Source organism: Talpa europaea, assembly GCF_964194135.1.
Source record: "Talpa europaea genome assembly, chromosome: 4".
Taxonomy (NCBI): Eukaryota; Metazoa; Chordata; class Mammalia; order Eulipotyphla; family Talpidae; genus Talpa; species Talpa europaea.
This window is the reverse complement of record NC_140070.1, coordinates 52,423,686-52,448,763: the sequence shown is the minus strand read 5'-3', so window position 1 is coordinate 52,448,763 and position 25,078 is coordinate 52,423,686. Positions and strand designations below refer to the sequence as shown.

General features: G+C 34.7%; 1 protein-coding gene across 3 annotated transcripts in view; it reads right to left on the bottom strand.

The window, feature by feature from the left end:
* The window catches only part of RASA2 (RAS p21 protein activator 2), a gene marked incomplete at both ends in the record, with an annotated part of 114,107 nt that overhangs the window by 50,590 nt on the left and 38,439 nt on the right, over positions 1-25,078 (bottom strand). For all 3 annotated transcript variants that reach the window (XM_084231170.1, XM_084231171.1, XM_084231172.1), the window contains 2 exons: positions 8,389-8,465; positions 18,633-18,727. In XM_084231170.1, coding sequence (XP_084087296.1) covers positions 8,389-8,465; positions 18,633-18,727 — 172 coding nt within the window. The remainder of the gene's footprint in view (positions 1-8,388; positions 8,466-18,632; positions 18,728-25,078) is intronic.

The following is a 25,078-nucleotide window of genomic DNA, read 5'->3' as shown; positions in this document are numbered from 1 at the left end:
ATAACAAAAGATCAAAGACCTATATCACTGGAGTCTAAAAAGGAAAGGAAGAAGATGGCAGAACTGATAAAGTTTTAAAAGAAATGGCTGAAAACTTATAAACACAGAGTATCAAAAAGCTCAGTAACTACCAAACAGAATATATCTTTGTTGAACTAAGACACAAAAACTAAAACTAAAAAAATTTTTTTAAAGGAGCCAGGGAAAAATAGTACCTTACTCATAAGGGAAAAGCAAATTTATTTTCAAACTGATTTATAACATGAACTTTTTTTTTATTGCCTCCCCCAAATCACCTGTGCCCTTATACCTTTATTTGCCTCTGTGACCCATTTCATCCATCCTTTCTCCTATTCCCTCTGGTAACCATTATCATCTTTTTCTTTTTTTTTTTTTTTATAACATTTTAGATTGGATTTTTTAATTGTATCAACAGAAGACTTAGAAAGAACTTTGAATAGTTAATCTTTTAAAAAAAATTCTAAATTAGTTTATTTTCTTGTATCAGCTGTCCATTTTTGTAAGGTAACTGATTTCCCCCCTCAGATATGTCCCTGTAGTTCTCCTTCCACCATATCACCCATGAACCATCACCATAGTACCATTATCTTCATTTTTGCTATTAATAGTTCAAATTTTGTTTCTTTTATTATTTGTGTGTAACTGGTTTTTTGGTATTTATGTTCTGTAGGTAAGTGAAACTATCTGATACATTTCACTTTTTGGTTGATTTTATTCAATATGATCACCTCAAGGTAGCATTTTTTTACCAAATGCCACCACTTCACCTTTCTTCACAGATGTGTAATATTCCATTGAATATATGTTGCACAGTTTCCTCTATCCATTTATCTTTTGCAGGGCTCTTGGGGTGGATCTATGACTTGGCAACTGTAAACAGTGCTGCTATGGCGATAGGTGTAGGTGGATCTTTTCATGTTAAAATTTTCATGTATTTGGATAAATAGCTAACAGCAGTATTGCTGGGTCAAATGGAATTTCCATTTTTATTTTCTTGAGACATCACCATACCATTTTCACAGGGGTTGTACCAGCTTGCATTCCCACCAACAATGGACGGGAGTTCCTTATTTACTGCAACCTCTCCAATATCTGTTAATTCTGTTCTTTTTCATATGGACCTCTCACAGGTGTGAGGTGGTATCTCAGTGTGGTATTAATTTGCCTTTCTTTTACACTAAGTGATTTTGAACAAACATTTTTTCATATGTCTATAGGCCATCTGAATGTTTTCTTTAGAGATGTGTCTGCTGAGATCCTTTGCCTATTTTTTTATTGGGTCACTTGTTTGTTGTTGGATTGTGTAAGTACTTTATAAATTTTGGAGATAAATCCCTTATCAGATGTATGGTATATAAACATTTTTTCTCTTTCTGTAGGTTGTCTTTTTGTTTTTGTGATGGTTTCTTTTGAGGTGCAAAAGCTTTAAGTTTGATAAGAGTTGCACTTGCTTATTTTTGCTTGTTTCCCTTGCTGCTGGGATTGCATTCCAAATACATCCTTGTGGTTGTTGTCTTATAGTGTGTTCCCCCCGTAATTTTCTTTCAAATACTTTATGGTTTTAGTTCTTATGTGTAAATCTTTAATCCATTTTGAATGAATTTTCATGTATGATGTTAACTATGGTCTTGCTTTCTTTTTTTGCACATGGCTATCCATGTTTCCCAGCACCATTTTTTAAAAAAAGGCTATCTTTTCCCCATCATGTGGTCTTAATTTCTTTATTGAATATTATCTGTTCATATTAATATGTATCTGTCTCTGGGTTTTCAGATCTATTCCTTGGTCTGAATTTCTGGTTTTGTTCTGATACCATACTGTATTGTTTGAAGTCACGAAGTGTGATGCCTCCATTTTTCTTTTAGTTCAAGATTGTTTTAGCTATTTGGGGAGTCCTTTTATGGTTCCATATAAATTTGGTAATTGTTCTATTTCTTAAATAAAATCATTGGTATTTTAATAGGTATTGCATTAACTCTGTATCCTAAGGCCAATTTAACTGTGGTAAGGCCAATTTAATTATGAAATTCTTCCTACCCAGGAGCATGGGACATCTTAACATTTTCTTTGTGTTTTATTTTATTTCCTTTAACAGAGTTTCATTGTTTTCATTAAGTCCTTCCTTCACTGGCTTAGTTAGGTTAATCCTAGGTATTTTATTCTTTTTGGCATGACTGTCAATGGAACTGTAGTCCTTATTTCCCTTTCTTCTGATACATTGTTCATACTACAGAAATGCCACTGATTTTTGTGTATACCTTACTGTAGTCACTTATTATTTCTAGAAGTTTTTTTGTAGAGTCTTTTGGTTTCTCTGAGTATATCAGCATGTCATCTGTGAAAAGTGAGTTTCACTTCTTTTTCAATCTAGGTTTCTTTTATGTCCTTTTGTCTAATTGCTTTAGCTAGGACTTCCAGGATTACGATATTTACAGTGGTTACAGTGGACATCCCTGTTATCATTCCTGATCTTTGTGGAAATGCTTTCAGCTTTTCACCATTGAGAATAATATTGGCTTTAAGTTTGTCATACATGGTTTTTGTAATATTTACTATGTTCCATTTATTCCCCTTTTTTTGGAGGGTTATCATCATAAATGGATGTTGGATCTTGGTCAAATGCTTTTCTGGCATCTATTGAGTTGATCACGTGATTTTTGTCTTCCTATTTGCTGATCTGATGGATGACATTAATCGATTTACATGTGTTGAATCAGACTTCCATCTCTGGGATGAAGCCTACTTGATTGTGGTAGACAGTTCTCTTGATATGTTGTATTTGGTTTGCTAGATTTTGGTGAGAATTTTTGTATCTACGTTCATCAGAGATACTGGCTATAATTTTCTTTTTTTATACTGTCTTCATTTGGTTTGGGGACCAGGGTAAGTTGGTCTCATAGAATGTACTGAGGAGATTTATTCCCTCTTCAATTTTTTTAAAGAGTGTTTTTAAAATAGGTACAAGACCTACTTTATAGGTTTGGTAGAATTTACTGGTGAAGCCATCTGGTGCTGGGTTTTTATTCTTGGGGAGACTTTATATTACTCTTTCAATCTGAACACTTGTGATTGGACTGTTTAAGCCATCTACTTCATCCTGGTTCAGTCTTGGGAGGTTAGAATTTGCCCATTTCTTCAAGGTTGTCCAGTTTGTTTGCATAGTCTTTAATAAAATATTCTATGATCATATGTCTTTCCATAGTATCTGCTGTAATTTCATCGCTTTCATTTCAGATTCTATTAATTTCGGTTTTCTCTCTTCTTTAAAAGCATAGCTAATGGCTTGTGGACTTTATTTTCTCACAGAACCAATTCTTGGTTTCATTTATCTTTTGCACTGTTTTTGTTTTCTATTTCATTTATTTCTGCTCTAATTTTATTATTTCTTGCCTTCTACTGGTTTTGGGGTGCTTTTGTTGTTCTCCTAGTTTCTTCAACTGCAGTGTTAGACTGTTAAATTGGGATCTCTCTTGTTTTATTATGTGGGCCTGTATTGCTATGAGCTTCCCACCAGAACTGTTTTTAAAGCATCCCACAGGGTCTTCATTTTCACTAGTCCCTAGATATCTTTTCATATCTTAATTTGATTTCCTCATTGACCCAAGGGCTTCTTCACATATTTTGGTTTCAGCATTCCTTTTGTGGTTAATTTCTAGCTTTATATAGCACTGTGGTCTGTGAAAACACTTCATATAATTTCTATTTTCATATACTTCTGAGACTTGTTTTATGTCCTAGTATGTAATCTATTCTTGAAAATGTTCCGTGCATACTGGAGAAGAAAGTATACTCGTTTTTAGGATAGAAAACTTTGTAAATATCGAGTAAATCCATCTGATCTAATACTTCATTTAAGAATTTTTATTTGTTAATTTTCTGTGTAGATAATCTATTTCTTTGTATCAGTGGTGTGTTGAAATCTCTGACAACTGTATTTTTGTTGATATATTGTTTTAGGTGTGTTAATAGTTGCTTTATATAACTAGGTGCGCCTATATTCAGAGCATATATATATATATTAATAATTTATCTCTCCTTCGTGAGTTGTTCCATTGATGATTATATAGTATCTATCTTTGTCTGAAAACCTTTTTAGTTGAAAGTCTAGCTTATTGAATATAAGAATAGCAGTTCCTAGTTCACTCTCTGAGTTATTAACATGCATTTCAGACTGTTACTTTATTCCAGACTGTTACTTTTAGTTTGTTTTTATGTTTTGATTTTAAATGGGTCTCTTGTAAACAAAGTACTAATGGCTGGAATTTTGTCACCCACATTGTTGGCCTATGTCTTTCTTTCGGTGAATTCAGACCATTCATAGTTAGGATGATTATTGATATGAACTGTTAAATTTTCAGTCATTTTGTTTTTGATTTTTTTCTTTTTCTGCCGTTTCTTTCTACTCTTTCTGTATGGCTTTCCTTGGTATTTCTATCAATGTCTTTGCTTCTTCATCTGTGGGTGTCTATTCTGGATTTTTGGTTAATGGTTGCCATGGGGTTTTACTTGAATTTCTATGTTTTGGGTCCTTTATGAGCTGGTATTTGTTCTCTGACTTTGTACTGGTTCTAGCCATTTCTACCTCCCCCTTAGTATTTGCTGATGTTGACTATTAGTGTTCTTGCTCTTGTTACTGGTATTACATTGCTCTTGTCATTCTGCTAAGGTGTTTGTGACTTCAGATTTTCTTTCCTTGTGGAAAAACTCCTTTTAGTGTTACTAGAAGAATGGGTCTAGTGGTAGCCAAGACCATTAGTTTCTGTTTGTCTGAGAAAAACTTTATTATTCCTTCATATTTAGTAATTTTGCAGGATAGAGAAGTCTTGGCTGAGAGTTCTACACTTTCAGGACTGTGAATATTTTCTTCCAGTCTCTTCTTGCTTGGAGTGCATCTAGACTGAAATCCAGAAAAATTGTAATTTGGAAGCTCTTATTATTTTTTCCTCTTGCTTCCTGTAAAATTTTATCTTTGATTTTTGATAGCCTGACAGTAATGTGTCTTTTTCATCTAAGAATTTAGGTATTCTCTCTGCTTGATAGACTTCCATATTTAATTCATTCTGTAGGTTTGGTACATTCTCATTTATGACATTTTTTTTTTTTTTTTTTTTTTTTTAGATTTTTTTTTTTAAATAGAGGCATGTTTTATTTATTTATTTGTTTGTTTGTTTGTTTATACATGCACTGGGTACAGTCAGAAGCGCGGGAGGGTGAGAGAATTCACCAGAGGCAGAGTGGGGAGCAGAGCAGGCAGAAGGACCGAAGTACACTGCTGAGGGGAGCAGCGGGCGGCAGGAGAGGTCTGCGCACCATGTGGAACCCTCCTCTGGTGGCCGGGGAGCAGCCGGGGATCGAACCTGCGTCGCAGAGGCCGCGGGCAGCTTAGCAACCCTGCGCTCAACCGCTGCGCCACCGGGGAGGCCCTCATTTATGACATTTTAAAATAGGTTTTCTAGTCCTATTTCTTTTTCTTCCCCTTCTGGGAAAGTTTCCTCTTCTAGCTGAATCCAACTTTTTTTTGTAGTTTCCTCATTTTTCCTTTGTCTTGAGAGTGTTCTTCTTTTAAACGAGTAATTTGTTTGAGTCTTCTACAGCTGAACTCCTGCAGTTTTGATGTTATTTAAAGCACTAAGTTTGTATGTATTTCATTCAGAGTTTCTTTTAATGATCTTTTCATAAATTTAATCTCTTTAGTGAAGTACTCTCTTTGTTCCTGGATCTCCTTCTGAGGTCTTGAGTCTGCCTGCCTGCCTTTGAGTGACTTTCCTGTATCTCATTTAATTTTTTTTAAAAGATTTATTTTATTTATTTATACAAGCACTGGGCACAGTTAGAAGCGCGGGAGGGTGAGAGAATTCACCAGAGCCAGAGGAGAGAGCAGAGCAGGAAGACTGACGTGGTACACTGCTGAGGGGAGTAGCGGGTGGCAGGAGAGGTCTGCGCGCCATGTGGGACCCTCGCCCAGCAGCCGGGGATCGAACCGGCACTTTAGAGGCTGCGGGCAGCCTCGCCACCCAGTGCTCAACCGCTGTGCCACGGGGGAGGCCCTCTCATTAAATATTTTTCATATTGTTCTGAAGTCATTTTTGGATAGTTTCTCTATTTCTGTCTCCTTTATACTTTCGTCCTGGGACTTATGTCCTTTTCATTTTGTGAAGCATCTTGCTTTCTAGGTATGTATATTGCCTGATTTATTGTTATTTATGTGTGTTGTGGGGGGGCTGGGTCACCGGGGATTTGTTCTCGTCTTAGTTTACCTTGATGTGAGGTAGAGGAAGGTGTCTGGGTTTTAATATTCAATCTTTTTTGAGGAGTGACAGTCACCTTTACCTGCTGTTTTTGTTCCAAAGTAAGCCTTATTCTGTGCTTAGGTTGTCTTCACCTCCCTGTCTGTTGTTCCTTTCTTCCAGGGATTGTGATCTATTGGGCTTCCCATCGGGCATCCCAGTGGGAAGGGCAATATATGGATCTCTAGGCTCACATTCTGGGAATAACCTGCACTTGGCTTAAAGGCAGCACTGTGTGTGTAGCAGGCACATGTATGCCCACTTAACACTATGGCTGCCCACAAGTGGCCACTGCTGCTCTGCCTTGCCGCTCTGCCGTTGCTGTAGGTACAGCTTCTGCAGGGTCGAGAAGTATACACACTGTCAGTTTGCCTTTTCAAAGGATTTGTGAGTTCACTCTAAAGTTCTTTCTGGGGCCTCCCCGGTGGCGCAGCGTTTGAATGCTGGGTTGCAAAGCTGCCCGCAGCCTCTGCAGTGCTGGTTCTATCACCGGCTGCTCCCCAGCCACCGGAGGAGGGTCCCACATGGCACGCAGACCTCTCCTGCCACCCGCTGCTCCCCTCAGCAATGTGCTTCGGTCCTTCTGTCTGCTCTGCTCCCCGCTCTGGCTCTGGTGAATTCTCTCACCCTCCTGCACTTCTGACTGTACCCAGTGCTTGTAAAAATAAATTAAATAAATAAATAAATCTTAAAAAAAGAAAAATAAAGTTCTTCTTTCTGGTGTAGAGCTTTTTATGGAGTCCAGCCTGGCTCCACCTGGCTTTTTTTTTTTTTTTAATCTCTTTCAGGAGAGGTGAGGATGGAAGCTTTGGGGTAAAACAATTTGAGTGACAGTAGTTTTCTCATGAAAAACCACAGGTAAATCAAAAGGAACATTTTTCATGGGCTGGAAAAAAAAGCAGTCAACCCAAAATTCTACATTCAGTGAAACTACTCTTAAGAATGAAGTAATCAAGAAATTCTCAGATGAAGGAAAACAAAAAGAATTTCACCAGCAGACCCACCCTCAAAAGATAGCAAGAGAAAATTCCCTTAACATAAAGAAAGTGACAAAAGAAGGAATATTTAACAGAAAGGAAAAAAAACAAATACAGAAAGAGAAAAATTATGGGTAAACACAATAAACTTAAGACTTTTTGCTTTGGATGGCTGAAGCAAAACTTTCAACACTGAGGTGGTTCTCAAATTATGTAAGATAATTATAAGACAAACAGAGGGCTCTGATTTTAAAAAGGTAAGGTTTCTATCTTTATTCTAACTGGTAAAATGTCAACACGAGTAGACTAAGGTAAGTCATTCATGTACAGTGTAAATCTAAAGAAGCACTAAAAAAAATTATACAGCAATAAACTGTAGGGAAACAGTACAGAAAAAATAGAATTCTGAAGAATGTTCAATCAACAGAAAAAGAGAAAGAAAAATGGAAGACAAAAAAAGTAAAATGGCAGATTAAAGCTGTATCAATATATTAACAATCACATTAAAAGTATAACGTATAAATTCACTGAACAGAAGAGAGAGTTTGGCAGAGTGAATGAAAACATAGCCTCCAACTGAGAAGGGAGTAGAGGAGGAAACTACCTCTGGGATATTCAGATATCAGTTAGGACAAAGATAGGAAAAACATTCAGAAATGGAATATGTTGGCTATTCAGTAATTTGTTGATAATACAGAGGAAGAGTTTGGTTTGTAGGGAAGCAGTAGAGGACTGGCCTAAAACATATTTCTAGAACAGCTAGTAAATTAAGTTTTAGCACCAACATCCTAATGCTGTGCTCTGTGGTGTCAAGGTTTGTAGAGGCCATCCACTAGGAAGCCTTTCCAACATCAATGATCCTGTAACACCCCACTGACTGTATCTATCATTCAAAACACATTCAGTAAATATTGGTTGGATAAATTTATAATTCATCATAACCTGAGATTATATTTAAGAAAATAAACTGGAAATCAACTTAATAAAAGAATGGCATAGCAGTTTCATTTCTCTAATAATAAAATAATAAGTTGGTGTAAAATTCAAAGAACACAAAATAGAGAATTATTTCTAGCTGATTTTGGTAAAAGAAATATGCTTACTGTACTACAAGCTGTTGGCACACGGTTCCATTCTCTGTTATGAGTTCATTCAGTTTTAATTCAAGGTGAACTTTACCCTATAAAGACAAAATTACAAACAGTTGTTTATTTTACTGGCAATTAATGGCACGCACTTTTTAAAATGGTACCCATATTTACCCACTAACTAAACATCAATGATTCCTAGCACACAGCTTTGTCCACACTAACAATAATTACTTGTTAAATTTAAATTTATTACTTGCTAAATGACTAATCAATAACATAAATCAAAAATCTGTTAGTACTCAAATGCATACATCAAACATAGTATTCAAATCTAAGGATTTTATACCCAGTTCAATAAAATATTTATGTATCTCAATTATCACAAATTAGAAAGGTAACACATGCTTTAGGAAATTTGAAATAAAAGCAATTTGTAAAACACAGAAAGCTTTTTTCAGAAAAGACAAACCATCAATGAGGACAAAGGTACTATCATTAAAAAACAGAGAAAGCATACATTTCTAAATCGATTAAGCCAAAACTAAGAGCTTAAAAGCTAATTTTTCATCAAGTCAGATTTACTGGATATCTACTATGTTTTAGAAGGCATTCTGGGAGTGGACACAACTCTACAAATGTATAAGACATAGTCATTGCTTACGAAACACAATGTAGTTGAGGAGACAATAAACAAGAGCATTGATGAAAAAATGGTATACTGAAAATAAAGGAGTATTTAATTAAAAAGTCATTAAGTAGATTAAAATGTTTTCAGTAGTATAAATTAAGGCAAATTATCAACTTCTCAAGAAACAAAGATGCAGTAACAATATATCTAGAGCTTGATGTTTCTACTCTGCCACTGGTGATGAACAATTCTAAACTGGTTGTGAGCAATTCTGAATTGGTTAAGAAAGAATGTTGCATTACCTCCACCCAACTGACAAGACAAATTCCCACGGTGCCTAGTGGAGATTTCAGGGGTGTGATGTCTAGGGGCTGATGACATAAGTAATTTCATCAGAGGCAGGAAAGTTCATTACCTAGTCACTGTTCCTTTTTGGAGGAACTCTTTCAGACATTCTTTCACAAAAAATCTAAACATTGTATCTGCCTTACTACTTTATTGTGGATTTGTTATACAAGAATGGATGAGATTCACTAACTATAATGTTCAGGGTTAGCTAGAGAGTTAATGATGAGCAATAAATATTGATGGATCTCAACACAAAAACTTGCACAAGAAAGCTAAGCTCTAAAGAAACAAAGGCATCAGAAAACTAGCAGGTAGGTGGAACTGGAACTAAATTAAGCAAGTCTTCCACTAAAAACCTAAGGACAAATATTTATAAACCCATATATAATTTATAACATGGTCTTTTGTTAGTTCTGTATTTAATATTCACAGCCCCTATTATTCAAGAGTGACTCTGAAGATCCATGACATGTGGTCATTTGACTTTCACTGTACTAAAATTTTGAATCACGTTTGTTATGTCAGCACATGTGTTTCCCTTGTCTAGTGAGTGAACCTAGACAACTGCATCAAAGTAGTTTTACTATTTTAACATATATACATTTTATGGTAGAAATTGCATGCTAACAAGGCACTTCCAATTGTCCCTCAGGAAATGTCTAGGATCTACTCTATTCTAAAACAATAAAAACATTAAAATAGAAAAAAAAACTTTCTAACAATTGATTCGCAACTAAAAATCATAGCACTGCATCAAGTCAAACCTAGAAATAAAAAGTACATTTAATGGAATTCTACTAGGAATCATTATTGTTGAGTCAGAGCCTACCTAATATGTTCATTACTCCCACTGACTGTTTAACAGAACATTCCTTTAGTATTAGTCAACAATCATGTAATTGTGAATTAACCAGGTAAAGAAAAGAGTGGGGACAGCGCGGGTAGTCACAAGACACATACTATTAGAGTGAAACACAAAAATTAAAATACATTATCAGTTAAATTAAGGAAACTATAGTCTCTAAACTGCAAAACACTATCATTATATACTTTAACACGGAAAGATGTACATGATACTTAGTAAAAGAAATAAGGTACAAAATAGGGTTTGTGAGATAATGTTAATTTGTAAAAATAAAACATACACACTATATACACTTGCTTGTGTATATATGTGTCTACCAAACTTAGAAGTTACCTTTGGTTGGTAGTATTTCAGTTTTTCTTCTTGCATATCTATATTTTTAAAGTTTCTACTACTATGTGTACTGCTTTCAGTAAAGAAGAATGAACAAAAGTTTTAAAAATTATTTGAAGCTGCTTTTTAGTTTGAGAATCATATCTGCAAACATTTTAGAAAAATTATTCAGCATTACTGATTATCCACACAAAAGTTCAGTTTTACTTTTATCTGTCAACATTTTATAGATTTGAATTGTTGCAAAACAACTTTTATTGTTTTGTTTTTGTTTTTGGAGAGGGCAGTTAAGAGCTCAGCAAAATATTTCCTAGTCTTCCTTGAGGTAAGGGATAGGTGCCTAAGGATACTCATATGCTACAGTTCTGGCCAATTGATGTAGGTAGAACTTGCTGGTGGGACATCTGGAGAAGCTTGTTGATTGAAAAGGACTGCCTAACTTCAGCACTAGTCTCAGAGACTGAGAAACTTAATCTAAGCTTTCCACACTAGGCAGATAAAAACTAGAGCCCAGAGCTCAGAGGCAGAACGGTCCTGGTAAAATTTAGGCTTTCTGTTCGAACACGTATAGAATTATGCCTGAGGAGTAAGAATGAACTTCATAGAACAGCCTTTACAAAGAATGAAACCTAGCCTGGAATCAGTCAAATTCCTATCTGGATTAAGATGTCAGCCACTAGCCTAACCACATGCCAAAAGCAAAAATAAATCCTCTCTGGAGGAAGGAAAAAATAGCCAGAAACTCAATTTCTAAAATATTTCATATTTCAATGTTCAGCAATCCATCAAAAATGAAGCATGACAGAAGACCAAACACATACAAAGTTGACAAAAACAGAGGATTTATAGGGGACGCAGATGTTGGAATTAGAACTGACAGAAATTAAAACAGCTATTTAGATAAATTGAGACAGAAAACAAAAAACCTAGCAAATAATTGGGAAACAAACAAAAAAAGAATCAAATGAAAAAATCAGAATAAAATAACCAAAATGAAGATGTGTTTAATAGCAGATTGACTACAGCTAAAAAGAGGATTAGTGAAATGGGAGCTAAATTACTCAGTAGAAAATATCCACAATGAAATAACAGAGAGCATGAGACAGTAAAATAGTCTATTCACGTACTTAAAGTCCCAGAAGAGAGGAGAAAGAAAGACAAGTAAAGAATAGAAGAGATAAATGCCTGGAATTTTCCAAACTGATGAAAACAGAGGTAGACTTAGAAAACCTTTAAACAATCAACTAGAAGAAATAAAAAGAAAACCATACATAGGCAAGCCATAGTATAACAGCTTAAAACAGAAAACAGAGAAAACTCTAAAAGCAACATTAAAAAAAAAAAAAACAAAGAAACCTAAAGAAAAGTTAACAATAATACTCAGAGAAGTAACTATGTTTAATGATAAACATGATGTGATTTGTTCCACAACTGCTTTCTTATGATTCAACTTCCTATAAGACAAAAAGTCTATCTTTTACACACTTCAGAAAATGTTGTAAAGTTAGGTATCCAACACTGCATTAGCTGTTTTAAAAATAAACCAAATTCTCACACGGTATAGTCTACACATTCCACAATTTGATTATGTGAAGCTGTCATATGTAATTACTTCACATTAATTGTAGGCAAATTTGGGAACATATTCTGGTACTGTCTGAAGATTTAATATTTTATATGCTAACTTTATTTCAGTTATTTGAAAATTTTTGCAGAAAATCTGATCATTTTAATCTTATGTATATTCTTGGTGCCATACAAAGATGTCATGTAAATTTTTTCATACATACAGCTTGGCAAACTCAGATGAATATAGGTATGGAGGCAAAACACAATGCATACACTTAAAAAGCCTCAAGTCTAGATATTTTATTAATTTTAATCACAAAATACTAAATTTAATAACCATTCCACAAAAAAGACTCAGTCCGTTTCAACTGGTGCAAAGTTTTCTTCATATGAGAGGGAAGAAATTCCAACTTCTAGATTTCTGATGAGTGTTTTCATTTATACCAGTAAATCTGTAATCATTTGACTGTCAGATGAAACACAAAATTAACATTTACTTAATATCTCTTTAATTATGGACAGATTTGTTTTCTCCTTAAAGAAGTACTCATCATGATATAGAAATGTTCATTTCTTTGTTATTCCATTAAGAATAAAGTTTTTAAAACTCAACCCGCAACAATGAAATAAACCTTTACACTATATCTTAGTAATGTGAAAAAAAATATGGCTGGGAAAACTGGAGAACTACATGCAGAAAAATGAAACTAACCACTCTCACACCATACACAAAAGTTAACTCAAAACATATTTAAAAGGCCTCTTGGTAAGACTGAAAACCATAATATATATAGAGGAAAACATAGGTAAAATACTCTAAAACACTGGCTTTAGGGATGTCTTTGGGAACTTGACTCCAACAGCAAGGAAAACAAAAATGAAAACAAATGAATGGGACTAAATCAAGCTAAAAAGTTTCTGTACAGCAAAAAGAACTATTATTAAAATAAAAAGACACACTACTGAATGGGAAAAAGTATTCATACATTATATATCAGACAAAGGTAAATATTTAAGATCTACAAAGAATTCATAATACTCAACCAAAAGAAAACAAAGAATCCAGTCAAAAAATGGGTAGAAGAGCTAAAAAAGACACTTCTCCACAGAAGACAGATGACAAATAGGCACATGAAAAATGTTCAACATCATTTATCTTCAGGGGAATGCAAATCAAAACCACGATGAAATACCACCTTACTTCAGTGAGGTAAAACAAAAAACAAAAAGCAGAAACAGAAATAAATGTTGGAAAGGGTGTATAGAGAAAAAGGAGCAATGTTAATGGGAATGCAGACTGGTCCATCTCTTACAGAAAAGAGTATGGAGGTTCCTCCAAATATTAAAATAGATTTACCATCGAACAGCAATTTTACTCCTAAGTATCTATCCAAATAATACAAAATCATTAATTCAAAGGGATACACACACTCCTATGTCCACTGCAGCATATTTACAATAGCTAAGTTATAGAAACAACCAAAATGCCCACTGACACAGCAGTGGATTAAAAAGATGTGGTATATATGCACAGTGGACTACTCCTCAGCTATTTAAAAAAATGAACCCTTATGACTTGTGGCAGCATGGATGGAATCAGAGGGGATTGTGCTAAGTGAAGAAAGAAAGAAGGAGAAATACAAATACTGGATGATTCACTCAGATGTAGAATACAGAGGGGAAAAAGTAATCAACTAATGTAAAACAAACACTAGAAATATGAGTATAGAACTGAGGGTAGTAGTAGAGGAGGAAGGGTTGAGAGTAGTTACAAAGGTGGGGGGGTCCAATGGCCTAAGGTCCAATGGACTATGGATGCTTTGATGGTGAGGGTGGTGTAGAAACATACATGTGAGGTGTGAACCTATTCACCTAAATCATACACAGTGTTGTAGAACAATGTTACCTCAATAAAGAAAAATGAAAACAAAAAATTTTCTAATGAAAAAACTATGCATGTATTATTAGCTATAATCACTATCATATTTAAATAAATATGAAAAATTTAAATACAAAAAAAAAAAAAACCTATGAAACAATCAATAACTTGACCCAGAAATTCAAGATAAGCTTGTTGGTAAAGACTTATTAACTAAGTAATTACATCAGAAGGATGTGACTGACAGTGCATCTGGATTTACTGCCTGTACAAGTTGTATGAGACAAACACCCTTAATTAATGAGAACACCAACTTCTAATGAGATTTGGTTTGAACAGTCTTTAAAAAAGGCGTTCTCTTTATCATAGCATCCAATAAATAGAGGAAAAAATAAATAGTTTGTAGTGAGTTCCAGAATCAAATAGCTAACAGCATGGCCACTAAAAGAGAATTTATAGAAAGAGACGCCTTTACATGGCAAAGAACATGAAGAAAGAACAGCAAGTGAAGTAGGATAATAATGAGAACCAGAAACTAGGGATGGGAGTGGTTTACAGTCTCAAAAGCTACAAAAAAGTAATGGGGACTGAAAAATAACCATTAGACTAATGAAACAGTGTAATGGGTAACATTTGAGATAATTGTGTTCTCCTGACCCATGATAGGGTCTAAAGGAGATTAGAGTGGGTTGAGAAAAAAATGGTTCAACCCAGGATGAAAACCTACAAAACAGTCAAAAATAAGAAAAAGCAAGTAAAGAAAAATTAGAAAAAGCAAGTATTTCAAGAATTTATGAAATATTACTAATAATACCTTGACATTTGAAAACTGAAAACAGTAAATGCAACTTAAGACAAAAGAATCTGGGAAATCCTTCACGGTAATAAGTTAAGAGTTCTTAGCAACTTTTTGACTCTTTTGGTGTAAGATCCATTTTACTATTTAGAATCTTTCAATTTGAGGGTTTAATTATATTCTGCATGTTATTTCCCTAGAACTTCAGAAATAAAGAGATATCCTATTTAGCTAAGTTTTCATTTCATAGATGTAGTTCCTGAGATAATAAAAGTTCAGCAACTAGTTTGGGTATAATACCAATAAGTGGTAGAGCTAGGACGTCAAACATCTCCTGTGAAGTAGAAATACCAGTCATTTCTTCTATGCAAACCCACTTCTTCAGGAACATGACTTCACAAAGACTAGAAATGAGCTAGCTATCTACAGTGATTTTATTCACAATCCTATCAATTAGTCTACAGTGGACATAATGACTCAAGTTTGGCCAAATTCTCTAACTTGGGGCAGAGACTGAGTCAGATCTTAGAGTGAGGGGACAATCTGTCATGTATATGCAAAGGCTAATGTGACATTTTTCAAGCTATCAATAAGAGATCACAGTGGATTTACAGAGAGAGGAAAGAAATAGAGATACTTGTCTCATAAGACATACAAAAAGAATTCAACAGGATCTCATCGTTAAATAAAATTTGATTCTTTCCCTTTCACTTTACAAAGCGAATAGTTATTAAAATGAGAAAGATAAATGAATCCGTGAGACTCAGCTCCTACATGTCTCTAGTGGTATCTATTTCTGCAGAGTGGAAGACTATATTTTGAAAATAAAGTAGGTATTTTTTGTTCACAATGGCCTCAAAGGCAAGTCAATTATTTAATATAGTAGTCAACTAAAAACAAATCACACACCCAATACTTTAAAGAACTTTATGAGAAATTAAAGTCTTTTCAAATATAATTTTGATTGTATTAACTGTGTCTAATCTGTTACAGTAAGAACCTGACCTCTACTTAAGACGAACTTCTCCACAAATGCCTGCCAACTTTCTCTCACTGACTACACTGAACTTCCTGGAATTAAACACTCCAAGATATTGCCTAGAACTTTTTAATGCCCCCTCCCTATTTATTTGAGGCAATTTGAATAGACTTCTGTCCCTTATATTGAAATGTTCCCTAAGTGATTCTCCTAATAACCTTCTTTGGAGCCTATTTATGACCAACAGTACAGAAAAGTGAAATGCAGTAAAGCACTGTGGTTATTACGAGCTTTAGAATCAGACCAGACCTCTACTGGCATCATGATTCCATCATTAAGTAGTTCTGTTACTTTGGAGATATCATTAACTTCTATGAGTCCATTTTCCTCATTTGTAAAACGGAGGTAACACTACGTACTTCCTAATGCTGTTCTGAAGACTAAATGAGATTGTGTATAATAAGCACTTAGTACTGTGTTTGGTATATACTGTTGTGATTACTAAAAGAAATTACTAAAGGATGAGTTCCTGCACAACTCTGTCTCACAACTTTCTTCTATGGCTCTATCAATGGATCATATTTTTATAAAATTGATGCAAGTCAACAAATTCATTAATAAAATAAGATTTGTATGAACCATGAGCTGCTTTTCCATCTTTCTTAGACTTACAAAATTAATTTAATATTCCGAGATCAGTTCTGGGTCCAAACAACAATATTCTCAATGGTACCATATATCTCTCCCATCCCCTAAATTTTTTCTTCTAAAATGTATTTTAAATAATGAGAACTTACTAATTAATGAAGATCACTTAAGACAAAACAGCTATAAAGGTCAATAAATCATGGTCATGAAAATAAAATCATAGCAAAAAAAATTAAAAGCTGACATATATATAAGTAAATCCTGTTTCCAGAATGATCATGTTTAGAGATGTTTAAAAATATCATTAAATAAAAGTGTATTACCCAATACTGATATCTAATACCATCTCTAAGAATTATATAAAAAATATTCTATATAGATTTTTACTATATAAGAGCTGGGCCCCTATTAGCAAATTTACATCAACCATAAGAAAAGAAAGGACTTAATAAACTTCATTTTTAAAAATCCTTAAATTTCATTTTAGGCCAAATTCTCAAAGTCTATTTTTAACTTGCTTTTTATTTAAACTATTAAAAAGAAAATCTGGTACTTTAAAATTTTTGTATCTTCCTTTTGGTAAAGGCTTATCAGGGAAACGGTTGCCTAACAGGCAATATTTTACATTTGTACAGTATTTCAGCTTTCAAAGTACCCTTAAAGGTATTTCACTAAATTCTCACAATGCTTCGAGTCAAACAAGGCAATTTTTATTTCCATTTTGTAGTAATCAAATTCAAGGTCAGTAAAGTAATAATATGAAAACTAGGATCTAAATTTTCTAACTTCTAGTTTAAAAATCTTTCTACTTCATCAAAATACCTCTGATCAGATCATTTACCACACTGTATAACTGAGCTCTGAATAACAGTTATCACCAAATGGTAAGAAAAGAACATATAAAATAGGTTAGAATGAGTAAAATAGGAAAAGTTTCAATTATATTTTGTACATTAAAATGGGCCTTGGAGAATTTATCAAAAGAATGCTTGAGAGGTTATGAGGAAATAGAGTCACAGGAACTCGTTTTGCAAATATCAGTGGGCGTGTGTGCACTTTTTCTCATCTTAAACTTCTGTTTGAGTCACGCTGGCAAATTACAATTTCATTTAGAGAGGAAGAATTCTACTTGCAGTTGTGCTCTCGAGAAATGGTTTTACAATCCTTACCCTATTTTATAAATTAAAAAAAGGTTATAAAAAGAGGATTCCCTTTGGATTGAAATAACAATTTCTAAGAGCAAATCAGACTTTTCAGAAACAAATAGAAACTTAAACTACATGGTTAAACATACATCTTCAGTCACACACAGAATCTGTAAGACCTGTTATTTGGGCAAGTGGAAAGAAGAGCTTTATAAAGAATAATGATATCCTTTTAAAAAAAAGAAAGGTGAACAACAGGAAGGGTGGGTGTGGGAATGAAGGCTCTGCAGTGGTGGGTTCAGGCATGATTCGAATGAATAATCTTTTCCAAGTCTAGTTTATTAGAGAGTAAACAGAGTATCCTGATCAGAACAGATGAAATCACAGGACTCTAGGGAGTCTTCTCCAAAATAAGAATTAATAAAATATATTTTTTCCTTTAAAGCCTTGTCCCCACTTTAAAAAGCAAGTAATAATTTGCTACTACAATTCAAGCAAAAAAAGGAAAAAAAGTGCCCTCTAATAAATATACCCTCCCAAGCTCATATATATGTGTTCATACATACATACATTATTGTTAAATTTATGTAGCAAAGACTTTTTGTTCCAGCTATGTATTTTTTTTTTTAAATTGTGTTCTTTCTTTTTTTTTTAAGATTTATTTATTTATTTATACAAGCACTGGGTACAATCAGAAGCGCGGGAGGGTGAGAGAATTCACCAGAGCCAGAGCGGGGAGCAGAGCAGGCAGAAGGACCGAAGTACACTGCTGAGGGGAGCAGCGGGCGGCAGGAGAGGTCTGCGCGCCATGTGGGACCCTCGCCCGGCGGCCAGGGATCGAACCGGCGCTGCAGAGGCTTCGGGCAGCCTCGCAACCCAGCGCTCAACCTCTGCGCCACCGGGGAGGCCCTCCAGCTATGTATTATCCAAAGTTCTATAATATTTAATGTCAAAATTTTAAAAAAGATGTAATAAGCTCTAGCTATCTGAATTAGTATAGTTATTTTGCTTTCACCCGTTTTCTGTGTGTGATAATCGCTAATATTACTTAAAACTTAATATTTACCTGAACCTCTGAATTGCAATCAACAGGCTGTAGTGAAAACCAAGTTTCTTTGCCACTGTGGTTACACAAGTCTTCTTTTTTAATGGCTACTTTTCCTAAAGGAAATAAATAAAACAATATGAAGAAACATATTTTGTAAAATCAAGGCACTGTTTTAATACACTGTAGAAAATATTTAAAATAATTTGTAGCTGCTGACATTAAAAAAATCTGCTTTTATAACCATTTTTCTATATTCTAAAGAATGACAGACTCATTTCCCCTTGTGCCTTGGGAGAATCTTCTCTGGATGATTCTGAATCAGGAGATTAGACAAAAAGTCAGTTTAAATGAAAATGCATTTTTAAAATACTTATCCAGATTCACATTTTCATTCAAAGTATATTCAGTGTCAAAAGCAATGTACAATGATAATGCAAACTAACCCTTACAGTTCCTTAAGGCTATGAATAAATCATATGTTCGGAGTAGATATTTGCATTTAAGAGTTCATGGGTTCTAGTTAAGAGAAAAAGTAAAACAGGAGGTATCACTAATAATATTGAAAACTGACCTGAAAATTATGGGATATTAAAACAACTATTTTATTTCAGTTTGCTTTTATCAAAACACTTCAAATGCTGTTTATGTTGCTTCAATGCATATGAAAAAAAAAATCAAGGCAGTTCTCTGAAGAGTTTCCATCTCTCAGAGATACAGTACAATGAACAAAGTAGAGAGGAAGGAACAGAAATGTTCTTATTATAATGAAGTACTTGCCATGTTGGTACAAAGCATTTCCTTCCTCAATTCAAGTTTTAAGAAGTAGACACAGTTTTGCATATGACTGACAAATTAATCCAAGATTCTACACAAAAGCTTCAACAAAGAATACATATCAAAACAGCTTTATTTTATCAAACAAGAATTCTCATTAAGTGCCCTAATTATACTTTACCCTTTTATTTATAACCAACCTTAATCTTATAGTTCAATGTTTAAAAACATTAAGAAAAAAGTAAAGAAAGTTTCCTATCAAGGTAAGTCCTTTTCCACTTGTCTATCAAATGGAAAGGAAAGGCAGACAAGAAAAACAAAGCTATCTTTAAATTTTTTTTTTTCAGTTTTTTTTTTTAAAGAAGTGGGGTATAGGCCAGAGTTGTGGGGGGTGAGAAGACCCACCAGAGAGAGTGGGGAGCAGAACAGGCAGATATACCAAAATACACTGCTGAGGGGAGCAGCGGGCAAGACAGGAGAGCTTTGCCGTGCCATGTAGGTATCTCCCTGGCCGGCTGGGGATCGAACCCACACCACAAAGGCCGCGGACAGCCTCACAGCGCTGTTCTCAAACCCCTGCACCACAAGGGAGGCCCATCTTTACATTTTTAAATGGAAATAGACAATGATGATGGTTCACAACTCTGTAATAATCACTGCAAAGTGCTCTATGAAGGGTATGTAAATTGCACCTCAATAAAGCTGTTATTTTAAAACCTTAACCATATTAAAATTCTTGATAAAATTATCTTCCTTTTCATTACTTAGAATTCAAATTACAAAGATTACCTAAATGTGTGTAATTTTATTTTTTTTTAAGATTTATTTATGCATACAAGGACTGGGGGACAGCCCAGAGGTGTGGGGTGGGGGAAGAGGATTCACCACAGACAGAGCGGGGAACAGAACAGGCAGAATGACTGAAATATACTGCTGAGGGGAGCAGTGGGAGAGACAGGAGAGGTCTGCTGCACCATGTGGGTTAGCTCCCTGGCTGGCCGGGGATCAAACTCATTCTTAAGTAGCTGTGGACAGCTTCTTAGGTTGTGTCTTAACCCCTTGCACCACCAAGGAGGCCCAATATGTGTAATTTTAAAGAAAACATTAAAATACAGAGATAGACATACATTTTCATTACAACAGGAGCTGTATTAAAATACAACCCAAATAAGAACTATAGAAACTGCATCTATCAACATATAAAGCTTAAAACATGTAAAATGAAAAAATTTATAAATTGGAGAAGCCCAGTCACATTGCTGCATGCAAGGATAGCTCCAGGGAAGGGCCCAGCTATTTTACAGACCATCTGGTGAGTGCCCTGAGTAGAGGGACAGAGACTCTACCCCAACAGAACCTAAAAACACAGACACAGAGCAGCTTTTCTTCCTATCAGATAAAGAATTCAAAACTGCCATATTAAGAAAATCAAAGAATCAGAACGATACAAAGAAAACTCAGAAAAACAGGTATGAGAAAACTCAGAAAAGGTAAAGAATGCTATCAGAAACACAATCAGTAAACAGAAGATTAAGATCAAAACTTTAATAATGGAACTGTAAGATGTAAAAAGAGCAATGGAGGATATAAAAAATTCTGGAGAAAGCCATGGAAACAGTCTAAATGGAAGAATGAATCAATAATTTCAAAGATGCAGATATGAAAAGAACCAAGATAGAACAAGAGAGATACAAGGAAAAAGAATGAAGACCACTTTAAGAATTATCTGAGATCACGAGTAAAGGAAATAAAAGAATCATAGTAATCTGAGAAGGAGAAGAGAGAAGGGAGCTGAAAAACTAAGGAAATAATTGAAGAACATTTTTCAAACTTGAAGAAGAAAATGGACACAGAAATGCAGGAAGCTAAGCAGATACCAAAACACCTAAATAAAAGGAGATCTACAGCAAGACACAGCAATAAAGCTTCCAAGAGTCCAAGACAAAGAAAAATAATGAAGTTGACAAGGGGGAAAAAATGGATAATCTGTTAAGGAACACTGATAAGGCTAACATTAGACTTCTTTGAAGAAACACTATGGGCAAGAAAAGAATGGAGTGACCTATTCAAAATACCCCAAGATAAAAAAAAAAAGCCAGCAAAGATTACTTTATCCTGCAACACTCTCCTTAAATGAGTGAGAAATAAGGACGTTCTCAGACAAATAAAATCTTTGGGAATTTATAACCATTAAACTCACCTCTCTCCTCCGAAGAAATTTTAAAAGGAGCTATAGGATTTAAACCAAAGAGAGCAATGAACATGAAGAATTGAACACAGAACTAAATAGAACCACAAAACTAGGAACAAAATGGCAGTAACAGACTTCTACATATCAATAATCATTCTAAATGTCAATGGACTATTCTGAGTACACCAATAAAAAGACACATAAAAATAGAAGTATTATGTTGGAGTAGGAAACAGAATCCAACCTTCCGCTGCCTCCAGGGAACACACCTATGTTGCAAAGATAAACAACAGACTCCAGGTAAAGGATTGGAAAGCAATTCTACAAGCAAATGGCATCGAAAAGAAGATAGTGAATACTATATTTATATCAGATTTAGACTTAACAAGAGACAGAGATAATTAAGGGGACAAGTAGGAAGACATAACACTCATCAATATATACTCACCAAATGAGGGAGCACCAAAATACATTAGAGAATTGGGGCCTCCCTGGTGGTGCAAGGGGTTAAGACGCAGCACTATGAAGCTAGAGTTTGATTCCCAGCCTGGGACGTGACCCACATGGTACAGCAGACCTCTCCTGTCTCGCCCACTGCTCCCCTCAGCAGTGTATTTTAGTATCTTCCTGTTCTGCTTCCCACTCTGTTTCTGGTGAATCCTCTCACCCCCACAATCTCTGGCCTGTACCCCAGTTCTTGTATGCATAAATAAATAAATCTTTTTAAAAACACATTAAACAATTACTATCAAATCTGAAAACAGACAATGGAAAAAACACATAGGTGGCAGGAGATTTCAACAGCAGTGACAACAGAAAAAACACAAGCACACAATTGCCTGAAACTATGATCTAGACCACATGAGCCTAACAGACATTTATAGGGTACTAAACTAAAAAACAAACAAACAAAAAAAACCCCACACCAGAAAACTGAGTACACATTTTTCTCAAGTACACATGGATCCTTCTCTACTACTGACCACATACTGGGTCACAAGACATATGTCCATGAAGATTGAAATCAGACTAAGTACCTTCTCTGACAATAAAGGTATCAAACTAGAAATCAACTACAAAAAGCAAGCAAACAAATCCTCCAATACATGGAGACTGAAAAACATACTACTGAAAAGCCACTGGATTAATGAGGAACTCAAAGAAGAAATCAAAAAATTCCTTGAGACAAATGATATTGAGGACACAACCTTCCAGAACATATGGGACACAGAAAAAGTAATAGGAGCAGGAAAGCATCTAACAATGTAGGCTCACATCAAGAAATAACTCAAAGAAACAACGTAATCTCTCATCTTGAGAAACTAGAATAACCAAAAAACCAAAAGCCAGTAGAAAGGAGGAAAGAATAAAAATTAAAGCAGAAATACACTGAACAGAAGTCAAAAAGATAGCCCAAAAGATCAATGAGACCAAAAGCTTGTTCTTTAAAACAATAAACAAAATAGGCAAACCTCTAGCTAGGTTCACAAAGAAAGAGGGAGAAAACTCAAATAAATAGGAACATAAATGAAAGAGGAAAAATTACAACAGACACAGCAGAAATCCAGAAGTTAACAAGCAGGTACTATGAACATTTATATGCAAACAAGTTCAATAATCCAGATGAGATGGAAAAATTATTAGAATTATACAATCACCCAAGGCTGAATAAGGAAGAAATGGAAAACCCGAAGAAACCAATTACAAGAATCAAAATTGGAACAATAATCAAAACTCTTCCCAAAAAAACAAAGGCACAGGACCAGATGGTTTCATAAGCGAGTTCTACCAAACATTCAAAGATGAACTAATACCAATCCTGCTCAAATTCTTTCAAAAAACTGAGAAGAAGGAATATTTCCAAATACATTTTATGAGGTCAATATCACTCTTAACACCAACATCACACAGACTTCAGGTGATGACCCTTAGTCTACTACTTCCAGGATTTCTTGTTTTATACATAGTTTATAATATAAATGTGCATGCACACATTTGTATATATGTAAAATATACAAATGTCACTAATGCAAGCCCCAACTTAAAAACACAGATGTTAAAATTCTCAATAAAATCTTATCAAACAAAATCCAACAATGCATTAAAAGGATTATGCAACATGGACAAGTAGGATTTATACCAGGGACACAAGGATAGTTCAATATCTAAAAATCAATCTACATAATTTACCACATCAACAAAGATAAATGACATTGATTATATTAACATATGCCGAGAGAGTGCAACATCCTTTTATGATGAAAGTTCTTGAAAACCTTTGAATAAAAAGAATACATCGTAACAAAATAAAAGTCACATAGGATAAACTCACAGTTAACCTCATTCTCAATGGTGAGAAAATGAAAGCCTTTCTACTAAGAAACAGTACAAGACACGGATGTCCACTCTCACCATTACTATTCAATATAATACTAGATGGCCTAGCTAGAACAATTAAGCAAGAAAAAGACATAAAAGGAATACAAAATAAGAAAGAAGATATCATTATTTGCAGATATTATAATATAAAGAACCCTTAAAATTCCACAGGAAAACCAATTAAAATAAACCACTTCAATAAAATGACAGGTTACAAAATCAATTCACAAAAATCAGCTGCCTTCCTATATGCAAACAATCAGCCTGAAAAGGAGGAAATTAAGAAAACTATTCCATTTACAATTGTGCCAAAAAAAAATTAAATGACCGGGAATAAATCTAACAAAGGAAGTGAAGGACCTATACAAGGAAAATTATAAAACATTGTTAAAAGAAATAGAAGACACAAAGAGAAAGGCATTCCCTGCTCATGGATTGGAATTATCAACATTATCAAAATGGCCATCCTATCCAAAGCAATTTACAGATTCAGTGCAATTCCAATAAAAATCTTTATGGCATTCTTCAAAGAAAAGGAATATTGTTGGGCCTCCCTTGTGGCACAAGGGTTAAGATGCAACCTATGAAACTATCGGCAGCCATTGCAGCATGAGTTCGAACCCTGGCCAGGGAGCTACCCACATGGCGCAGCAGACCTCTCCTGTCTCACTTGCTGCTCCCCTCAGCAGTGTATTTCAGTCACTCTGCCTGTTCTGTTCCCCACTCTATCTCTGGTGAATCCTCTCCCCTCTCACCCTCCCGACACCTCTGGCCTCACCCACCCCCCTGACACCCCAGTTCTTGTATGCATAAATAAATCTTTAAGAAAAAAAGGAATATTGCTGAGTAGTCAAAGCTCTGCTGACTAATAAGGGGAAGAACAGGTGTATTACACTTTCAGACATCAAATTATAAGTCTTATGTTTTGAGAAACACTCACCTCCCCCTTTAAGAATCTTAGTATCTATGTATCTTTGTGTCCACCCCCCAGAAAAATAAAAAAAATATGACCTAGCATATAATTTTCAGAGAGTTTACTCACCATCCAGAAACTCACTGGTAGACTTCAGGTGATGACCCTTATTCTACTACTTCCAGGATTTCTTGTTTTATACATAGT